Source organism: Phascolarctos cinereus, unplaced genomic scaffold, assembly GCF_003287225.1.
Source record: "Phascolarctos cinereus isolate Bilbo 61053 unplaced genomic scaffold, phaCin_HiC Scaffold_1;HRSCAF=81, whole genome shotgun sequence".
Taxonomy (NCBI): domain Eukaryota; kingdom Metazoa; phylum Chordata; class Mammalia; order Diprotodontia; family Phascolarctidae; genus Phascolarctos; species Phascolarctos cinereus.
In genome coordinates this window covers 241,223,923-241,245,832 of record NW_027555514.1, presented here as the reverse complement: position 1 = coordinate 241,245,832, position 21,910 = coordinate 241,223,923, and the positions used below count along the sequence as shown (strand labels likewise).

At 36.6% G+C, this 21,910-nt stretch overlaps 1 protein-coding gene across 2 annotated transcripts in view; it reads left to right on the top strand.

The window, feature by feature from the left end:
• The window catches only part of KCNC2 (potassium voltage-gated channel subfamily C member 2), a 303,198-nt gene that overhangs the window by 269,613 nt on the left and 11,675 nt on the right, over positions 1–21,910 (top strand). For both annotated transcript variants that reach the window (XM_020968880.2, XM_020968877.2), the window contains one exon: positions 19,550–20,477. In XM_020968880.2, coding sequence (XP_020824539.1) covers positions 19,550–20,477 — 928 coding nt within the window. The remainder of the gene's footprint in view (positions 1–19,549; positions 20,478–21,910) is intronic.

Here is a 21,910-nt window from a genome sequence, read left to right as displayed (position 1 = left end):
ACTACCTCCTTTTCTCTCTCAATTTCTGCCCTTTCCCTCAATGGCGTTTATTCCTCTAGTCATATAAAGAAATTAGAACCTTTGTCTCATTTTCAATGTCAACTGTGGTGATTGAGGTTGGGAAACTGCAGTCTGAGACAAATCAGAAGACACCTCTAACTCCTAATGTGAGGCATGGGATGAGAAAGTGACAGTAATAATTTCTTCCTTGGAAACGGTTTTAGTTGTTATTGTTTTACTAACCTAGTTCAAAGTGACAAATAATACAAGTAATAAGCAGAGAAGAGTTCACAGCCTGATGAGAATCAAAGGCATAATCCTAGGGACTAGAGATTTTTGTATTGAGGGGGTACTAAAGTTTAGGATGAAAAGGGAAGGAATGGGAACACCTTCCCTGGCCATTATGTTGGTACCTTTTGGATTCCATGCTGGTGTTGGCCTGAGAATTTTCCCTATATCCCATCCAGAAACTCACTCATGTATAAGGGTATTTACAGGGTAAGGGACCACTATTAGCTATTCATACCTATCACCAGCATTTATCTTACTTTCATATTTAAGAGAAGGAAATATTGCTAGGTATTAAAACTTACATTGTTCTTATTCACAATACCTAGAACACAACACAGGAGACTCAGTCTGAAAAATGTTGACCTCATTAATTGAGGCAGAAAATATAATTGGTTGAGTGAAGAGAGTTGCCTGAATTATTCAAATAATGCAGGGCCATGTGTTTTGTGTTCTTTGGCTCAACATCTGAGTAAGTGTCTCAGTTCTTAACCTACTTTACTTATATCGACAGAGTTCTTGAAGGGAATATTACTTAGAAAATTCCCATTTAACTCTCTCAGGGATTTCATTGGTATAATATCTAGGGAAAAAACATATCATCAATGCAGGTAATCCTCAACATCTGCTCTTCCATTTGTAATCTTGGAGAGTTGGCTGGGTCACAAAGATTACATTGCAATGTCACATAACTTGTATGCACATTGATTTGAACCTAGGTCATCCCGATTCCAAAGGCAGCTTTCTGTTCACGATACCGTACTATTTCTAGTGTTTGTCTTAAATTAAAAGTCAAAAATATTCCATATGTAAAGAGGTTTGGCAACCTCTTTGATCGCTTCTATCTTAAATGTCCATTAGTTAGTACAAACAAGCCCATAGATCAGTGCTCTGCTCAGGGCTTTCATTCCCCACATGTATAGGATAGCATACAATTAGCAGCATGAGATGATTGATTTTAAGTCTTAAATAGTTATGTGGCATAACTGTATGGGTCAGCTGGGTGATGTAGTGGATAAAGCACTGGGCCTGGAGTTGGGAAGATCTGAGTTCAAATCCAGCTTTAGATACTTCATGCCTGTGTGACCTTGGGGAAGTCACTTAATCCCATTCACCTCTGATCCTCATCTGCAAAATGGGGACACACTGGAGAAGCAAAAGGCAAACCTCTCCTTATTTTTTCCAAAAAAACTCATGGACTTTGTCTACCGGATCATGCAGAGGTGGGTATGACTGAATGACTGAACAACAACAACAAAATAACTATATGCCTCAGCAGTCTTGAGACTACAGCTGTTACCCTTGTTTTTGGCATTCTCAGACACTAACACTTTTTGAAATTGGGAATCCATACAGCTGGATTACATTCAAAGAATCATTTTTCTTGCACATAACTTTTATGAGAAAGTGACAAACAAGGAAAAAGGATGGATAATGGGTTTTTACTTAACTTGCTGAAACAGGGATAGCACTGATTCAGTTTAATTTCTTATATGTCCTGCTAGATAATAATTTAAAAAAACTATTATATAATTATATTATATACTATTTAATATTATATAGTATGTAATAATATATAGCATATAATATATAATATAACTATATTGTATATTGTATAATCATATATTATTATATATTATATAATTATATATTAATATAATATATAATTATATATTATTAAACATTTAATAAATACATATTATAAAATTATATAATGATACCATTTCAAAGCACTGAATGATACTCTTACAAAACCTTCTGAATCATCAGGGTGAGATTATCTTTTACCTGTATAGTTTTAATCTGAACTAATTAAATATTCTGAAGTTATAATAATTGAAAATTATTGTACTCAGATTTTTAAAAATGGTAATCCATGCATGGTGTTTATGGTAACCCTTAGCTAATTAGAATATTTCATTAACCCAAATATTATAAATAAGAGTTTATTGTAAAAGCTAAAATCTCTTAATATTGTTTCTTGTCTCACTCCATGTAATATGCTTATTTATTTTTAAACACAAAGATGGCAAAATAATTAACCTCTGATTCTTAACCAGACTTAGATATAGAACTGGAAGGTTCCTCAGAGCTCATCTAGTGGAATCCTCTCCTTTTACAGGTGAGTATAATTTTGACCCATACTGATCAAATCCATAAAGGGCACCCTAATGAGAAGGTATAGAGCCAAGATTCAAGCTCAGTTCTTCAGAACCTTTGAATCCAATTCTTCTTTCCACCACTCCAGGCTCTCATCATTTCTAAAAAAATGCACGTAATTAGTTTCAGTGCATTGTCTGATTAAGCACATTCCTTTTTTTTTTTTTAAATCAAGAGATAAGTTGAGTTCTGTTTATTTCAGTATATCATGGATTAAAAAGAAAAAGACTTGTACCAAAAAAAAAGATGTTTATTCATGAAATGCCTTTTCTTGTATCCCACAAGATAAGATCACTCAACTGAGATTCTGCAGACCTGGGTTCTAGTTCTCACTCTTCTCCTACCTTGATGAATAAACTCAGGCAGGCCAAGTCTCTCTAAACCTTTGTTTTCTCATCTCTAAAATGAGGACGTTATACTGGTAGGAGGTAAGATGAACTTGAGATTACATGTAATTTAACACCTTCATTCTTACAGAATAATAAGATGATTTATCCAAGATCAATAAATAGTATAGAGCAATTAAAGTTAGAACCCTATTCCTCTGATTCCACATAGAGCATTTTTTCTACCATACTTCACTCCAAATGATGCCTTAGGTCCCTCATTGCTCTTACTCATAGTAGATACTTGCTTAAGAAAGATTTCTTAGATTGAAATGAAGCCAGGAAACTATTGGTCATGCTAGATATTTACATACGTTTAATATTTAGGTATTTCTTCGTCACACACAATCTAATGCCCTGAATAGTTCTAATATTAACAGTAGCCATTCTTTGTCCACTTTCCAGGAGGTTACTCATGGAGTGAGTACTAGGGACAACTTCACATGCAATTACTGAGAGAGCAGTCTGATATCAAAAAGATCTCCTTTAAGATAAAAAGATCCAAATGGATAAATTGTCCAGTTCAAGATGATTGGGAAATGGGAAAGGAGGCAATAATAAGAACTAGCTTATAGGCAAACCTCTTTTTCTTTTAATTTCCCAGTTTTCATGGAATCAAATTCTATACAGTAAGTTCTGATAACTTTTTAGTTTATATGAAATATTCAAATTATCAGAAGAGCAAATAGACATCATAAACTATAACTTCAGAAAAGGAAATTGAATTAATTATAAGGGAACTGCCAAACTGGGGGGTGGGGAAAGACTTTTGGTTGAGGTACATAAGAATTTTATCAAACTCATTTTAGATTCATATCCTTGTTGTGCCTTTCCTTGCTGTGGGTAATTAAGTCTCCTTTAATCAACTATTGAATGACCTACCAATGCCATATACTTGTAATATTAAATCTAAACTACCAGGGCGTTGGACTGAACAGTATACTTCCTACAACTGAAACAGATGATGATGATGATGATGATGATGATGATGATGATGATGATGATGATGATGATCATCATCATCATCATCATCATCATCATCATCATCAATCTACTTTTTTTTTTCTTCTTCTCCTCTTATACTCATGGTCACATTAGATATTTATATAGCCAGAAATTTCCCAAAACAACTTCCATTTTTCTCAAACACTCCATTATAACAAAGAAAAACAACAAAACAAAATCCAATGATGAAGCAGATCTGTCAGTATAATGCAAACCTTCTCTGTCTTGATAGATGGTCATCAAGAATGACTGTGCCTGAAAAATCATCAGTTTCTGACCATATTTGTGATAAGTTTCTCTGAGACTAACTAGCCTGATATTCAAACACCAAGCAGATGGTTTATATACTGCATCCATATTCAATAAAGCCTTTCAAATGGATGGGACCTGGGCCTATACATTGCTGTAAGAATTTTGAAGAACCCGGGGACAGCTTTCTATCCCAGTGAAGAATCTTGTAGTGAACATTTATATTTCTTCTAATTATTATTGAGCTCCTTTTGTGGACTTTGTTAAATAAAATTCAGCCAAGTGGCACAGTGAGTCAAGCACAGGGCCTAGAGTCAAAAAAATTCAGAGCTCAAATCCAGATGCTTATCAGGTGTGTGATCTTAGGCAAATCACAACCTCTGTTTGCCTCAGTTTCCTTATCTGTAAAATGGGAATAATATTAGTACTTGATTCTTAGATTGTTGTGAGGATCAAATAAGATATTAATTATAAAGCTCTTAGCACAGTACCTGACACACAGTAAGCTCTATATAAAGGTTATTACCACTATTATTACTACTACTACTACTACTACTACTACTACTACTACTCTACTACTACTACTACTACTACTACTACTACTACTACTACTACTACTACTACTACTACTACTACTTCATGGCCTTATTTGGAACTGATATCTTGCTTTTTTTCTCTATTTCTTTTTCTTTCCAAAATTGTAGGAAAAATAAATCATCTCTTTTTTTTTTTTTTAAGCATAATGGTAGACAGTTGTTCACCTGTGAACAGCTGTTTGATTTTACTAACTTCAGAAGAAGTTAAAATAAATCTTGGCTGAACATAAAGTCAGCATACAGGGCAGCCATAGTTGCTGCTGCTTGGCTGGTCCTTGAGGATATAATGAAAGAGACATTTTCTATCTCCAGAGGCTATGATTCTGGGAACAAAAAAGATTGGCTAATTAAGGTAAAGCTCATTACCAAGATGTGAATGTGCATGTGATGCAAGGGTATCTGGTGACATATAATGCTGGGAAAGAAGTGGATTAATGGCAAGCCACAGTTGTGTGTTTTTGTGAATTAATAAAGTCAGTTTGGTGGACTGTGTGAAATGTCAGGTTTTGATCCTTTCTTTTCTACTGTCAAAATTGACTTGAAAAAGTCACTGGCTTCTCAGTGTCTCTGGAACCGTATTTGAAAAATGGAAATAATACAGGACTCCCAACAATATTGTGGCTTATGAAAAAATAGTAATTTGAAAGTGTGTACTCACTTTTTATTTTTTCTGGCAGTTGGGGTTAAGTGACTTACCCAGGGTCATGCAGCCATTAGCAAGTGTGTGAGGCCAGATTTGGACTTAAGTCTTCCTGACTCCAGGGCTGGTACTCTATTCACTGTGCCACATCGCCACCCTTGTAATATATATATATATATATATATATATATATATATATATATATATATATATATATATCTCAACTATTTGCAAGGCACATGGTTGGGTAACTAGGTGATGCAGGGGATAGAGTGCTGGGTCTGGAGTCTGGAAGACTCATCTTCCTGAATTCAAATCTGGCCTCAAATACTTACTAGCTGTGTGATTCTAGGCAAGTCACTTAACCCTGTTTGCCTCAGTTTCCTCATCTGTAGAAAGTGAGCTAGAGGAGGGAATGGTAAACTCCTCCAGTATTTTTGCCAAGAATACCCCAAATGGAGTCAATGAAGAGGAGGACATGAATGAAAAGTGACTAAAAATATGCAAGGCACAGTGCTATGCAGAGAAGATAGAGAGACAAAAATTTCGTCCATCAACAAGCATTTATTAAGTATCTACTATGTGGTAGTCCCTGTGCTTGGCCTCAAAGAGACAATAGACCATATTGAAACAATGTTTCCTGTCAAGACATATTTGTACTCCTCCAATACGTACAACATGTAGGAGTACATATAGAACAAATGAAACGTAATTGGAGTGGAGGCATTAGTATCTAGGGGAATCATAGATTTAGCACCCTAAGAGATCTTAGTGAACATTAAGTCCAAGTGATTTATTTTACAAATGAGGGGACTGAAGCACAGGGTGGTTAAGCAATTTTTTCTCAGGTCACATATCGTAAGTATCAAGGGCAGGATTTGAAGACTGTTTTCAGAATTAGTGTTTTGTCATTAGTCAATATTCCCAAGCTTCATTTAGAAGGCAATGCTAGAGCTAGGTCTGAAGGAAGTGAGGAATTCTATGAGGTGCAAGTGAAGATACCATGACATAGAGATGGGAATTATTGTATAGGGTCTGAGAAGAAGAGGGAAGACCAATTTGATGGACAAAACCCAAAATAATTTCTGCGCTTGAAGAACTTTTATTCTATTGTAGGAATATAGCATGTACACAGATAAGAAAATATAATTTAATTTAAATAGGGAAACAACAGTAGCAGCTGTTGTATAACAAATGCTTAATATAGATATCCAATTTTGGCATTAATATACTACTGAAAAGTCCCTGAAAATGTGCTAATTCCCAATTAATGAGTCATCTGAATTTTCCATTAATGTTCTTCTCCCCCCCCCCATCAATTTCCATTACAAAATAGAAGATATGTTTCACTTGACATTGCCAGATTGCTTTCTCAGTGTTTTAGGTACAGCAATGTAGCGGTGATACATTGTCATGGGTAAATGACTTTGGATGTAGGGAATGAGAGAGACGAAAGTCAATGGGAACACAAAATGACTTTCTTGAAGTCACATGGTAGTAACACGGTTCAGATTCACACCCAGATCTTCTGACTCTAATTCCAGTGTTCCTTCTACTACATTCTCAAGGTTATAACTATACATGAGTGGAAAAAATGGAAGTGATAGTGGAGGATAGAGTCTGCCTCACAGCAGTAGATATTATTTTATGGTTTTAAATCTCCCAAAAAGACACCACAAAAAAGTCTGACTCCTGTTCATGCTCTGCCAGAATGGTGATGGAGGACAGTATAGTTTTCTTACTTTTATCACTTATAAAAGGTGAAAGACTTCTTGGAAACATAAAAAATCATTTATAGAATATTGACAGAGTGAAAAATAATAGTTGATGAAATATTCATGCCAGGTCAACTTTTATTTTACTTTTATGAGTATGCCGATCATAATTACTGAGAGGGCATCATTGAGCATCAGCATTCCAGTAACAAGAGTTGGAATTCTGAAGCAACATGTCTTTTTTTTATCTTTTTTTTTTTATTCCCTAAGGGATCTTCTTTTCTTGAAGACTCCTCAGGGAGAGCAGAACATCATTGAACTTTATAGAAATTTGGAAAAATCCCTTACATGCTCGACTTCACTTAAATTAGTACTTTTCCAAAGTGAAACCACTGGACAAATTATAGGAAGAATTATTACAGTGAAGGAGATTGTAGTAGAAAGATCAGGGGGAAAAAGGGTAGACAGCTAAATTCAGTCAAAAATTTCATGATAATCTCTACAATTCTGCAAATTATCTCTAGGATCTGGGTGCTTGAAAACAATGGGGCTAATGGATGCTCAAACAATCTGTTTTCTGCTACCTTTGACCATTTTAAAAGACTCTGTTACTACTTTAAAGGATCTGTGCTTTCTACCTGTGTTCATTACTCCTTTCACAGGTGGTAATGGGAACACTTCCATGCCTCTTTGTCTCTGCCTGTCAATGAATTCTCCTTAAAATCTCCACTAAATATATTAGAAGTCTAATCTGATTCTTTCAATATTCTATGCAATCTGTGCAAGATTAGAATACTACATCTGTAGAGTAGAGATAGTAACAATAACTAGCATGTAGAGTTACTGTGAGCATTGAAAGAGATAAAACATGTAAAGCATTAGCAAATCCTAAAGTGCTATGTAAATACTAATTATTATGAGGATTTATTTACTTGGGTTGAATGCAAACTTCCTTGCGAGCTTATTTTTTTTCCATCAACTTCTTTTGGTTGCTTTGTGACTTTCTTCCTGAAGAAAGAATGGAGTTTTTGACTTCTTTGGTTTTCCAACATAATTTTTATTTTCTTCCCCTGTACCTACCTCCCTATATTAAGATATCTATTGACTTAGTCTAGAGATTCTACCAAATTCTTCATATACTTTGTCTTTCGGCTCATCTTAGGTAATGAGTGTTGATATACAAGCAGTGATGGTCTTCGTGGTGCTCTATTTCATTATAGTTATCCTGAGAACATCAAAGCAAGATGATGAAGTTTCACCTTGAAATATTTCTTGTGGCCTCTGAGGACCTTTGAAAATATATTGTCAGTGCTGGTATCAGATAAGTGCTACTAAAAAAAGAACACTCGCTCCAGGATCACAAATCCTGGGTTAAAAGTTCATGTCTACCATTTACCACCTCAGTGAAGCTCACCTTACTTTGTCCATACATTACATCCATAAAACACATGAGTTGAACAAGATGATCAATGATGTTCCTTCCAACTCTATGTCTATAATCCTATAAATTCATTAAGCCATCCTTCCATTTAGCTACAATTTAAGACCTCTTTTTTCATTTCTACTGATAATGTCATAGTGTAATGGAGAAGGAACTTGACTCAGAATGATGAGGCCTGGGTTTGAGTCTGATTCTGACACCAACTAAAAGAATGATCATGGGGCAAGTAACTTAACCACTGGGGTCTCAGTCTCCTCAGGGGCAAAAACAAGAGGCTGGACTAGATGGTCTCTCATGTTGCTTCTAGTTCTAGATTGTTGCTCAGTCGCTTTCAGTCATGACCTACTCTTTGTGACCTCATTTGGAATTTTCTTGGTAGAGATACTGTAGTGGCTTACCATTTCCTTCTTCAGCTTATTTTCCTGATGAGGAAACTGAGGCAAGCAAGTCACTTGCTCAGGGTCTCAGATAATAAGGGTCTGAGATCAGATTTGAACCCAGGAAGATGGATCTTTGACTCCAGGCTCAGCACTTTATCCACTGAGTCACTTAGCCGCCCTGTTTCTAGATACTTGATACTATGTATTCCTTTATGTGCCTCCTGGAAGAGAACTTATAAACCATTCTTCTGTTTAGCTACAATTTCTTTTGAGACTTTTTGTTACATAAACAGGATATCTCAAAAAATCTTAGTTCAGTTTTAGGCTTTAATTAGTTAAGATTTTTGAGATATCCAATGAAGAGGTCTAGGACTTTGGGGGTGCTGCTGGGAACCCCCGAGATTGCAATGCTGGGCCCTGCCTAAATGAATTCAACTAAAATCTTCCAGCCAGAGGAAAAATTTATTGTTATACTTTTCATCGGGCAAGGATTCTTAAGGATCCTGCCAACTTGGAGTGGTACAGTTAAAGTTTACATAGGATAAAATACAATAAAATGTGCCAAGTATGCTAACTAGGTGATTTAGGGTGGGATAATGGAGTGGTTAAGGAGTGGTCAGTTCTTAAAAGAATATGCACTTCTTGTACCTACTGCCCAGACGTTTTAGCCAGAGGTCACTGGGAAAAGCCCACAGGGGGGCCCACATGGAGATGTGATTTTAGTTCTGTTCCATCACTAAGTTAAGTAGAGTTCAGGGGTAACTGAGAGTTGTCTAGTCTGCCACCAATTAATGTCTTGTTTGACAAGATAGATGTAGGGAGTATACATACGTCTTAAGTCTAGAATACAGTTAATGAGGAGTCCAGGATGTAGATAATAAGGTAGGGCAGTAGTATAGATACTCCAGTGGGCAAGAATGTCTTTATGACCCAGTGCAAAGCCAGTTTAAACTAATAATTCATTCAGGTGCTGTTTGTAACCGCACCAAGGAAAGAGATAAGGGTCTTGCTGAGGCCCACTCATGAGTAATTGCTAGGCACAGTGTCCTTGGGCTGGGGAAAAATTGTCAGGGATAGTGTTTCTGAGGCTAGGGAAGAATTGGGGTCCAAGTACAAGCTCCCAAACATAAGCACCCAAGCACCCCATCACCCGATATACTGTGAATCTAATAGTATAGCATGAAGAAAACTTGACTCAGAGTCATAATACTTTGGTTTGAATCCTGGCACCTAAAGCAACTAAAAGTAAAACCACTAGGCAAGTTACTTAATGTCTCTCAGCCTGAGTTCCCTCATCTGTAAAATGAGGATAGTAAAACTTGCCCTTTTCCTCTTCTAGTTTTAATGTAAGCAAAATATTTCCTAAGAGTTAAAGCATAATATAGATGCGAGAAATAATTTGCAATAATAGATGTGGAATTATTACTAATAAGATTGATGTTCAAACAAATATGGTTCAGTTTCTCTAGCAGCATGTCAGTTTGTTGGTAAACGAACAAAGACACATGGAAAGAGAAGAGAATTCATACTTATTGTAGTGAATAGGGGCTAGACCTATGATTTCACGGGCATAGGGAACTACTGAAGGAAGAATCTGTCTCTATTATTGCCAGGAAGCACTTCCTCTGCAAATTCTATTCTTGGACAGTTGTCTAGAGCATTGAGATGTTAAGTAATATGCCCAGGTTCACATAGCCTGTATGGATCAGAAGTGAACTTTAATGTGGGTCTTCTAGGTTCCAGCAGCATCCCTCTATCTACTGTGTCACATTGTCTCTCGCAAAACAGGTATACACACATACATATACAAAATACATACAAATATATATACATATATATATATACATATATATGCATATATATGTATATATATATATATACACACACACATATATATGTATATGTATATATATATGTATACACACACACACACATATATATATATATATATGTATATGTATGCATATGTATACACACACACACACACACACACACACACACACACACACACAAGCCATTGGTTCAACTTCAGCCTGGAGTGCACAAGGATTTATTAGTGGATTGGATACTAGTACATTTAGTATGCTTATCACAGTTGTTGATGGTATAAATCTGGGCAAGACAACTAGCACACTTGATGGCAGTCAGGATCCAAAAAGTTCTTAAGAAGTTAGAACCACTTAGGCTAGCTCTAGTAAGATGTAATTAGGTGCCACAAGTGGATAGGGAGCTGGGGTTGGAGTTAAGAAAATCTGAATTTGGCAGGAGTGGTAGTGCAAGTCCATAATCTCTGCTACAGGGGAAGTTGAAGATGATAGAACAATTGAGCTCTGAGTTGTAATTGGGCTAAAGCTGATTGATTGCATGTCCAAGTATCATCAATATTCTAAGCCTTCAGGGAATGCATCACTATAGTAAAGGTGATAGGGAATGAATTAGGGAAGAATAGGAGGATTACCTTGCCTTCCTGAGGGCCCATTTGTGATTAAATGACATAAATTTTCTTGAACTCCTTCGTAAGTGTGATTTCATGGCTTCTTCCAGCTCATTTCAGCAGAATGAGAAAGAGAGTGAAGAAGGAAATGGTAAATAATGCATAGTTGAGATTTGGTCAAGTTAGGATATATTCTAAATAGATTGATTTAAAAATAAAATAGACTACCACATAAAATAATGCATACCCATCACTGAACATATTTTAGCAAAAGTTGAATGGCCATTTGTGGAATATATTATAGAGGAGATTCTCTCACTGGGCAGGGCGTTAGACCAGATTATCTCAAAAATCCCTCCTGTCTCAAGATTTTGACTACAGATAAGCTATATTTTTTCTAATTTTAGGTAATCAGTGTTTATTCATTCATTCATTCATTCATTCTGAATCTCCTTTGTTAACAAGGTGTGGTGACTGATAGGGCAAATGATTTGAGACAGTAGAGTTTATTTGTTTTTTATTTTTTTACAATGGTTCCTAACATGTTTTTTCAGTTTTGATTTCTCAACAATCACTTGCATTAAGTTTTTGAGTTTTAAATTTTTCTCCCCCTCCCTCCCCACCTCCCTTCCCAAGACAGGGCACAATCTGATAGAGGCTATACATATGCATTCCTATTAAACATATTTTCACATTAGTCATATTGTAAGGAAGAATGAGAACCAGTAGAAGGAACCACAAGAAAGAGGAAACAAAACAAAACAGAAAAAAAAAGCAAATAGTATACTTTGATCTGCATTCAAACTCCATAGTTCTTTCTCTGGATGTGGATAGCATTTTCCATCATGAGACTTTTGGAGATGTCTTAGATCAAAATTAGTCATCTTGAAACATGGCTGTTACTGTGTACAACATTTACCTGGTTCTGCTCACTTCATTCAGCATCAGTACATACAAGTCTTTCCAGGTTTTTCTGAAGTCCACCTCCTCATCATTTCTTATAGCACAATAGTATTCCATTACATTCATATACCGAAGCTTGTTCAGGCATTCCCCAACTGATGGGCATCCCCTCAATTTCCAATTCTTTGCCACCACAAAAAGAGCTGCTATAAATATGTTTGTACATGTGGGTCCTTTTCCCATTTTTATGATATTTTTTGGATACTGTCCTGGAAGTGCTATTGTTGGGTAAAGGGTATGCACATTTTTATAGCCCTTTAAGCATAAGAGAGTAGAGTTGAACTGGGTCATCATTAAGTCAAGATTAGAAAGGAGGAGAATATAGGCAGAGTAGGGGTTATAGGCTGGGAAAGTAGTGAGGGGTAGGGGAACAGCAGGCTACAATGAATGACAGGCTAGGCATAGAGAAAAAGATAGTGATAAAAAGATTATACTCAAGAATTTTAGAGTTCCTATACTTGATTAAGTTAATTTGTTATTTTCAAACAATATCCTATGATGTGCATATACCAAAACTTGTGCAGCCATTCTCCAATCTGTGGACATAGACTTTATTTACTGTTTTTATCCATATTAAAAAAAATACCACTATGAATGTTTTAATCATTATGGGGAGAAATAGCACGGCACAGGTGATAAAGAGCTAGTCTTGGATTCAAGTCTTGCCTGAGACACCTGATGGCTTTGTGACCCTAATCAAATTATTTAACCTATGAGTGCTATTAGCAATTCTTTAATTCTATTAATTGCAGAGAAGGGACTGACCTTCATTAATAGAACGAGTTTCCTTACCAGCGAGTTCCCCAAACCAGTAAAATCATTGGTAAGTCCCTATGCCTTTGAGAATATTACTTTTTGTCTTTGATCTCTCCCATGTATCACCCTAGAAATTTACTTATTAGGTCATAGGCATCAACAGTTAAAGGCATTTTCTTGCATGATTCCCACTTTTTTTTTCAGAATTGTTGGAATAATTGTTATTCATTATCTCCTATCCCCAATCTTTCATTTTCTTTTTTTATTTTCTTTTTAATTTTTTATTTAGTATTTTATTTTCCCTTGTTATATGTGAAAACAATTTTTAACAATTAGCTTTTTAAACTTTGAATTCCAAATTCTCTTTCATCCTCCCTCCCTATCCCACCCTCCTTATTGAGAAGGCAAGCAATTTGATATGTTACACATGTGTGATCATGAAAAACATTTCCATAGTAGTCATGTTGTGAAAGAAAACATAGATAAAAAACTCAAGAAAAAGAAAGTAAAAACATATGCTTCAATCTGTATGTAGATACCATCAATTCTTTCTCTGAGGATGTATAGCATTTTTCAACATTTTTTCGGAGTTGTCTTGGATCATTGTATTGCTGAGGATAGCTAAGCCAGTCACAGCTGATCATCTTTAAATGTTGCTATTAGTTTGTATGCAGTACATTTCACTTTGTATCAGCTCATCTAAGTCTTTCCATGTTTTCCTGAGAACATTCTCCTCATCATTTGTTATAGCACAATAGTATTCCATCATAATCACATAATACAGTTTGTTTAGCCATTCCCCAATTGATGGGCATCCCCTCAATTTCTAATTCTTTGCCATCAGAAAAGAACTGCTATAAATACTTTTGTACATTTATGTCCTTTTCTTTTTTTATATCTTTTTGGATACAAACCTAGTAGTGGTATTGATAGGTCAAAGGGTATGCATCCAATCTTTCATTTTTGTTGGGTTGACCTTCATTTTGTTGGGTAAGCAACACCTCTTCCCAGTACAGGCATGAAATATTGCAGTAACCTCCTAGAAAGTCTCCCTAACTCTACTTCCCATCCTCTCCCAACCAGGGTCATATCAGTGACAGAATTATCCTTCTTAGTCAGGTTACTTTGTTTACTATTGCTCATTATAACTTGCCACCTGTCTACTTTTTAGGTCTTGTCCCATATGCTCCCCCTCCCTATACCTTTCAGTCTATCCATACATGGTATGGTAGAGAGAGGACTGTTTGGGAATCTAAGGATCTATATTTAAATCTTTCCGCTGCCATTCACTACCATTTATACTTGGGGAAAATCACTTTACCCTCTTGGGTCTCAGTTTCTTCATTTGTTAAGTGAGGGAATCGGAGCAGATGTCCTGTGAGGTCCCTTCTCACCCTAGATTTATGTTCTAGCCTCTATTCTTTTTCTTAGGCTTTTTCCTATATCTGAAATACCATATTCCTATCCAGTCACTAAAATCAAAGTTACTGCTATTGATTCTGGGAAGTCTTCCCTGAGTCCTTTGGCTTATAAATTTTTTTCCCCTCAGACTTCATGAATTTCTTCTGCAACTCTCTAATGTAGTTATCACAATAACATCTATCATGTTATCTTTCTTTTCTGTCTAATTCTCCTAGTAAGGTCACAACTTCTATGGGACCTTGTCTTTTTAAAAATGTCTATATCCCCTAGGACCAGACACAGTTGTCCCTGGCTAAAGAATTGCTCAATGATTTATTTTCATTCTCAAGTATTAGATTACAGTGTTAAGTATTTATTTACATCACTTATTTGGAATCAATAAAATCATCTCTGTGTGACTTCCATGAGTCTGTGATTGAAACACCTGCAGAAAGCTCTTTGGCAAGAGGTAGCCATTTTCAAACCGTGTGTATCCACAGAAGGACAATACATCTACATACACTAGAAATAGAGAATTATTGGAATTGCTTCCTTGGTAGATTCTGGCTCTGTTTTCTTCTACCTGATAGTTCCTTTAATATAGAAATAGTATTCCTAATCTATTCATCTCAGTGGAGCCATTAAGCTACTAAATAGGCACTACAGTGATAAGGCTGGTCCAAAGAGAAAAAGGAAGTATAACTGATTATTTGCTATTGTACTAACTTACCTTAAGGAATATTAACAATCCCTAATACTTGTTTGGTTCAATAAATAAAATTCAGTGAAAATACTTCATATCTCTCTTTCGTATCTAGATTTTTCTGCCCAAAGTAGGTTATTCCAAGAGATATAGTAGTCCCATTGAAAGGTTTTTTTAGATACTAACAGTTTTGTAACTGAAAACTATATTGAGCAATTTGCGAACACTGGACAGAGTATGCAGATAACTCTTAGTTCTATATCAAATTACTGGACCATGGAAGATTCAGCTATGAATGGGGAGAGAGAGAGACAGAGAGACAGAGAAAGATAGAGACAGAGAGAGAAGAGAAAAATGGAAGGGAAGAAGAGAAGGAAAGGTAGTTGAAAAAGGATGAGGAGAAGCCCATATTTCTATCCTCTTTTCCAAAGACTAAAATTGTGGGGAAATTATGACTGTGAAAAAAAAATTAGAATCAGATTTAGAAATGATTCTTCTGTATCATCTTTTTAAATTTTATGTTTTACTGATACATTTTATTTGTTAATCACCTTCAATTTCAAATATTTTACTTTCTTTTCCCTACCCAGCCAGTCATCCTAATCAATCAAAGAAGCAAACGAGGTGGGGAAAGCAGCTCAGAAAAATTAAGCAATACATCAACTAATTATGACAATATATGTATGCATTGTTCCACATCCATTGCCACTACTTCTACGAAAAAAGGGAGATGAGTTTTTTTCCTTCTTTGGAGACAAGCTTGGCCATTTTTATTTCATAATGTTTGGTTTCAATTTGTTATTGTTGATCTTATATTTTCAGAAGAGTATATATTTTTCTTGGTTCTGCTTACTTTACTCTATATAAATTCACAGAGATCTTCCCATGACTCTCTGAATAAGGCACAATCAGATTTCATTACCTCCACGTACTAGAATTTGTTCAGCCATTCTCCAATTGATGAACATTAATTCTGTCTTCAGCTTTTCACTACCTTAAATAGTGCTGCTGTGAATATTTTATTCCACAAGGACCATTTTTCCCTGTCTTCAATCTCCTTGGAGTAAATACTTAGAGGCAGGAACCCTCAAAGGTTGTTTAATCTAACCTGTAGCTAATGCTTGAATTACCTTTATAATCCCCACAAACAGTCAGGTTTTTCACGGTGGCAAATACAAAGGCATATTAAATATTTGTAGTCTTTCTATGTTAGTATCTACAAATAACAGGCAACTTAGAAACATTTAGCAATAATTTCTTTCCTGCCCTCCTATTTCCTGATGATAACACAAAACAAGAAGCTTGGTTGGGGCAGCTAAGTGATGCAGTGGATTGAGGTCTGGCCTTGGAGTCAGGAGGACCTGAGTTCAAATCCAGCCTCAGACACTTGACACTTAACTAGCTGTGTGACCCTGGGCAAGTCACTTAACCCTGACTTCCTCGCCAAAAAGCACAAAACAAAACAAAACAAGAAGGTTGAGAGTTATAGCAAGACAGATTTAAGTTCAATAAAAGGAAGAAGAACCTAATAAGTAGAATTTTTATTTTATTTTATTTTTTTAGGCAATCAGAGTTAAATGACTGGCCCAGGGTTACACAGCTAGCAAGTATCTGAAGTAAGATTTGAGCTCAGGTCTCTACCACACCACTTAGCTATAGCTATCCCTATAAGTGGACTATTAAAACTAAGTAGAGGAAGGATCCCTCCTAACATGGGAAATTACCTATCATCTAATGTATTTAAGCAAAGACTAAATGACCTTTAATAGAAGAAATTCTTCCATTGGGCAAGGGATTAGACTTAATTCCTTCCATTTCTATGATTCAGACCTCATGCAAAATATATTAGTTCCAGTTTAAAGTAGTGAAATATTCATTCATTCATGCCCACTCCCCCTCGTTGGATTACATCCATGCCCTCTATGACCATGTGTATCCTCCAAGACTGTGTCCTATTATTTTTCCTTTCCTTTCTCTATAATCTCTCATCATTCCATTAGCTTCTGGAGGTTCAATTATCTCTATGTGGATGATTTTTAATGATTTCCAGATTTTATGCATATAATCTATCTATCTATCTATCTATCTATCTATCTATATCTCACATATGAACATTTATATCATGTTTGATAATAGATCTTTCTCTTTCATTTGTATCTGTCATTATTCTCTTTCCTCTGAAGTGTCTTTCCTTCCTAACTTCCTATTTCCATCAAGGTTACCATGCCTTTGTATTTCTTGAGGTTTGTAACCTAGGTCATAGAGTTTATGGGCCCATATTATGAAAGACTTTATAAGCTAACCAATTTATAGTTGTTTACTAGGGGCAATTGGGAGCCCATGGAGATTATTGAGTAGAGGAGCAGCTAGGTGGTACAATGGATAGAGCACCAGCCGTGAAGTCAGGAGGACCTGAGTTCAAATCTGGCTTCAGACCAAACACTTGACACTTACTAGCTGTGTGACCCTGGGCAAGTCACTTAACCCCAATTGCCTTAAAAAAAATCAAGCAAGATCATTGAGTAGAGAAGGGGAATGGTGAGATATGATCTTAGGAAAATCACTTTGTCAATACTGTGTAGAATGTTTTGGAATTTGAAGAGAATTGAGGTAGGGAGACAAAATCAGAAGGCCACAAGACCAATATAGGTGAAAGTTGATAAAGAAGCTGGATTAGGATGGTGGCTGTCTGACTACAGGAAAGAGATGGTTTGGGAGATATGTTGTCGAAGCAGAAATGGCAAGCTTTGGGATGGAAGTGACCAGTTAGATAATTTTTCATAAATTGTGAATTAGATAAATCTGATTAAAGATGACTTTCCCATATTGAACATGGAGGATGTGAGGGAATTTATACATTTGTCATCTTCTATGCTAATACAAAAAAGACAAAGAACTTCTCAATTTTATACTCTCTGGGAAGTGCGTAATTTCCTCTGAGTGGAAGAGACATATAAGGGAGGAAGGGAGGGAAAGAGATCTCTGTTTTCCTGGAGTATAGAAATGAGATATTGTCCCTAGATCCATACCTAAGTCATTCATGAGAATGGTTAACAGGGGAAGAGTTTTGATATTGTGATATTGTGGCCAAGGAGACCTCAGGTTCACTTGGTCTTACACATAATTACCTGATGAACTCTACCATGTTTCTGTGTGTGTGTGTGTGTGTGTGTGTGTGTGTGTGTGTGTGTGTGTGTGTGTGTGTGTGTGTGTGTGTGTGTTTATGGAGGAAATGGGGATTAAGTGACTTGCCCAGGGTCACACAGCTAGCTAGTAGGTATTTGAGGCCAGATTTGAACTCGGGTCCTTCTAACTCCAGGGCTGGTGCTCTATACACTGCACCACCTAGCTGCCCCCGTACCCAACATGTTTTTTTAATGATAATTTTAATAATTAATTTACAATCTTGGAGTTAGGGAAATGTTATGCAGTTTGAAAAATTAAGAGTCATTTTATTCTTTCCCAGTATTTTTTTTTATATTAAGTCTCATTTGTCTCTCATTTTTTTTCACATCTGGAGCAGGTTACACAAAACGTGGCTGATATAAGGAACAGGAGGAGAGCCATTAGATAAACTTTTAAAAATATTATTTTCTTTTCCGATTTCGAGGAACAGACCAGCACCAAGGGATGCCAAGCAGCCCCATAAATGAAGATGGTGTAGATTTCATCGGATGGTGGCAGCTGGGTCAGGGTTAGGGAGAGCACTCAGTTTTTAACTAACTTCTTGTAGAGTGCTAAGATCGATTAGCTCTTTGCTGCTGAAGTGTTACCAGTACCTCCTAGAGCTAGCTATCCTGGGCCAAAGCACTCATGTCCCTACCTAGGTATAGCTCTGTTTCAAAATGCTTTTCTTCTTATGCTTATAACAGCAAAGCCCTCAGCTTTGTTTATAATATCATAGTTACTTTTTTTTTAACCCCCATTTGGATTCCAGATAGGTTGCTTTGAGATTTCAGAAAACCTTAGCCATTCTGAAATGCATTTTATATCTCTAGAAGAAAAACTTGACCCTATTTTGTGCTGATTCCTGGGAGGATGAATACAAGATCCTAGTTCCAATGCACTCTATTATTTTAAATGTCTTTTAAAGTATCTCTCACCTATAAACTTTCTTTTGGAGTGAATTTTCTTTTCATCACCACAGATATTCTTTCAGGGACAAAGGAATAAGAGACATTTCTTCTATATAAAGAAAATCTGGTTAAATGTGCAAGCTTAATACAGTGCTTGAAAAACATTACACCTACAGGCCTTATTAATCTTACACCCATGGGTCTGATTTTTCTTTCCTAAAAACTCAACTGAAATGTCCAAGTAATATTTAATTCTTTCTCATCTATGCGTATGGCTGCTCTTAGACTCTGATCAAAGCTTTCAATAGCAGAGATCACTCTCTCTTTATTTATTTATTTTCCTTTTTCTTTTACAGTTCATTGCTTTCGCTTCTTTATTCTTTATCCTGGTTTCAATCACAACCTTTTGCCTGGAGACCCATGAGGCTTTCAATACCATTATAAACAAGACAGAACCAGTCATCAATGGCACAAAAGTTGTTCTGCAGTATGAAATAGAAACGGATCCCGCTCTGACGTATGTAGAAGGTGTGTGTGTGGTGTGGTTTACATTTGAATTTTTAGTCCGTATTGTTTTTTCCCCAAATAAACTTGAGTTCATCAAAAATCTCTTGAACATCATTGACTTTGTGGCCATCCTACCTTTCTACTTGGAAGTGGGACTCAGTGGGCTCTCATCCAAAGCTGCTAAAGATGTCCTCGGCTTCCTCAGGGTGGTGAGATTTGTCAGGATTCTGAGAATCTTTAAGCTCACCCGCCATTTTGTAGGGCTGAGGGTGCTTGGACATACTCTTCGAGCAAGTACTAATGAATTTTTGCTGCTGATAATCTTCCTGGCCCTAGGCGTTTTGATATTTGCCACCATGATCTACTATGCTGAGAGAGTAGGGGCTCAGCCTAACGACCCTTCAGCTAGTGAGCACACGCAGTTTAAAAATATCCCCATTGGGTTCTGGTGGGCTGTAGTGACCATGACCACTCTCGGTTATGGGGATATGTACCCACAGACTTGGTCAGGGATGTTAGTGGGGGCTCTGTGTGCTCTGGCTGGAGTGCTGACCATAGCCATGCCTGTGCCTGTCATTGTCAACAATTTTGGAATGTACTACTCTTTGGCAATGGCAAAGCAGAAACTTCCAAGGAAGCGAAAGAAGCACATCCCTCCAGCTCCTCAGGCAAGCTCTCCTACGTTTTGCAAGATGGACTTGAACATGGCCTGCAATAGCACACAGGGAGATCCGTGCCTGGGCAAAGACAATCTATTGCTGGACCATACCCGATCAGGTAAGACACAACACCAAATGCATGCCTCCTCAAGCCTTCCAGAACAGTATGTTCTGTAGGCATAAGACAAGAGCCTCATTTTCTGCAAATACAACCCAGTTCTCGGTCCTCTCTCCTTACTACTGTTCCTGAATGTGCTAGGCTTCTGAGAGAGGCAACGTTGAAGCCTTCTTAAGCGAATACTAACTAGACTTGCGCATAGCTGGCCTATACAGTTTTCTTGCTTCAGTGCGAATGCTTATTGCTGATGGTGCCAACCTTTTCTTTTGCCTGTCTCTCCGTCGGTCTTGTGCCAATGTTTCTTTGTGTTCTTGCACGATGTGATGGTATGAATATCTTGCCATGTTCCTCATTGTTAACCTCCATGCCATTTTGCTTGGTGTGTTTGTCTCTTGTGTCAGCTTTACCTCAGTCACTCGGTGGCATACATTATAAAAAAAGTTACACCAAGCCATCGTTTAAAAGCAATGGATGCTTACACTGTAGAGGCCTGAATCCCAAAGAAGTCATATGGAAAGTTGCACTCTAGACCACTAACCCTGTAGCATTTGTATGACTAGCTTAAAATGTACATCATCCTGCAGTTAAGGGCAAGCATCTCATAATAATTTTAAAAATTTGTATTTGTTTTAATTCCCTTATTAGGGTTTTCTTTTCTTTTTTTTTTAACTTACTACCCATTTAGACTGTTTCCCTCCCCTTTCAAAGCTGACTATAAATGATTTGTGAATGATTTACTATTCTGGACCATCTGTACTGCTTTCCCCCTTTATTTTTTGGAAGGAAGACAGAAGGATATAGCCCCATTATTTTATTCACATAGAGAATCTAGTGGCTGTGGAAACTCACTCTACCAATGTAGATGAGCAACTCACCACTGCCTTTCAGTTTTGTACTTTTACCTGTGGCACTGAGAGGTTAAATTAGAAGCAGGAATTTAAATGATATCTTCTTGACTCTAAGACTGATCATCTGTCAACTGTACCAATGGTCCTTAAAGTGTGGTCTGGGGACCACTCAGGGTCCCTGAGACCCTTTCAGGGGGTCTATAATGTCAAAACTATTTTTATAATCTTGCTAAAATATTGATAGATGTAACCCAAGTAAACAAAAATTGTTGGGGGGAGGGGTTCTAAATAGCTTTTAAGAGTATAAAGGGGTCTTGAGACTAAAAAGTTTGAGAATCACTGGACTGTCATTCTGCCTTTCATTCTCCCTCCATTGATGTACATAACTGAGAGTCAACCAACAATATGTTGAAATACAGTTTATTGAGATGGTAGCCTATAGGTTTATCTGTAGCTATTCATTTCTTAGCCTGGATGAAATATTTTGGAGGTTAAGTTAGTTAGCCTACCAAAGATTTTCAATCTTATAATATTTTTCCAAATAGATCACTTAAAACCCTTTCTCATGCAAAGTGAATTAAGATG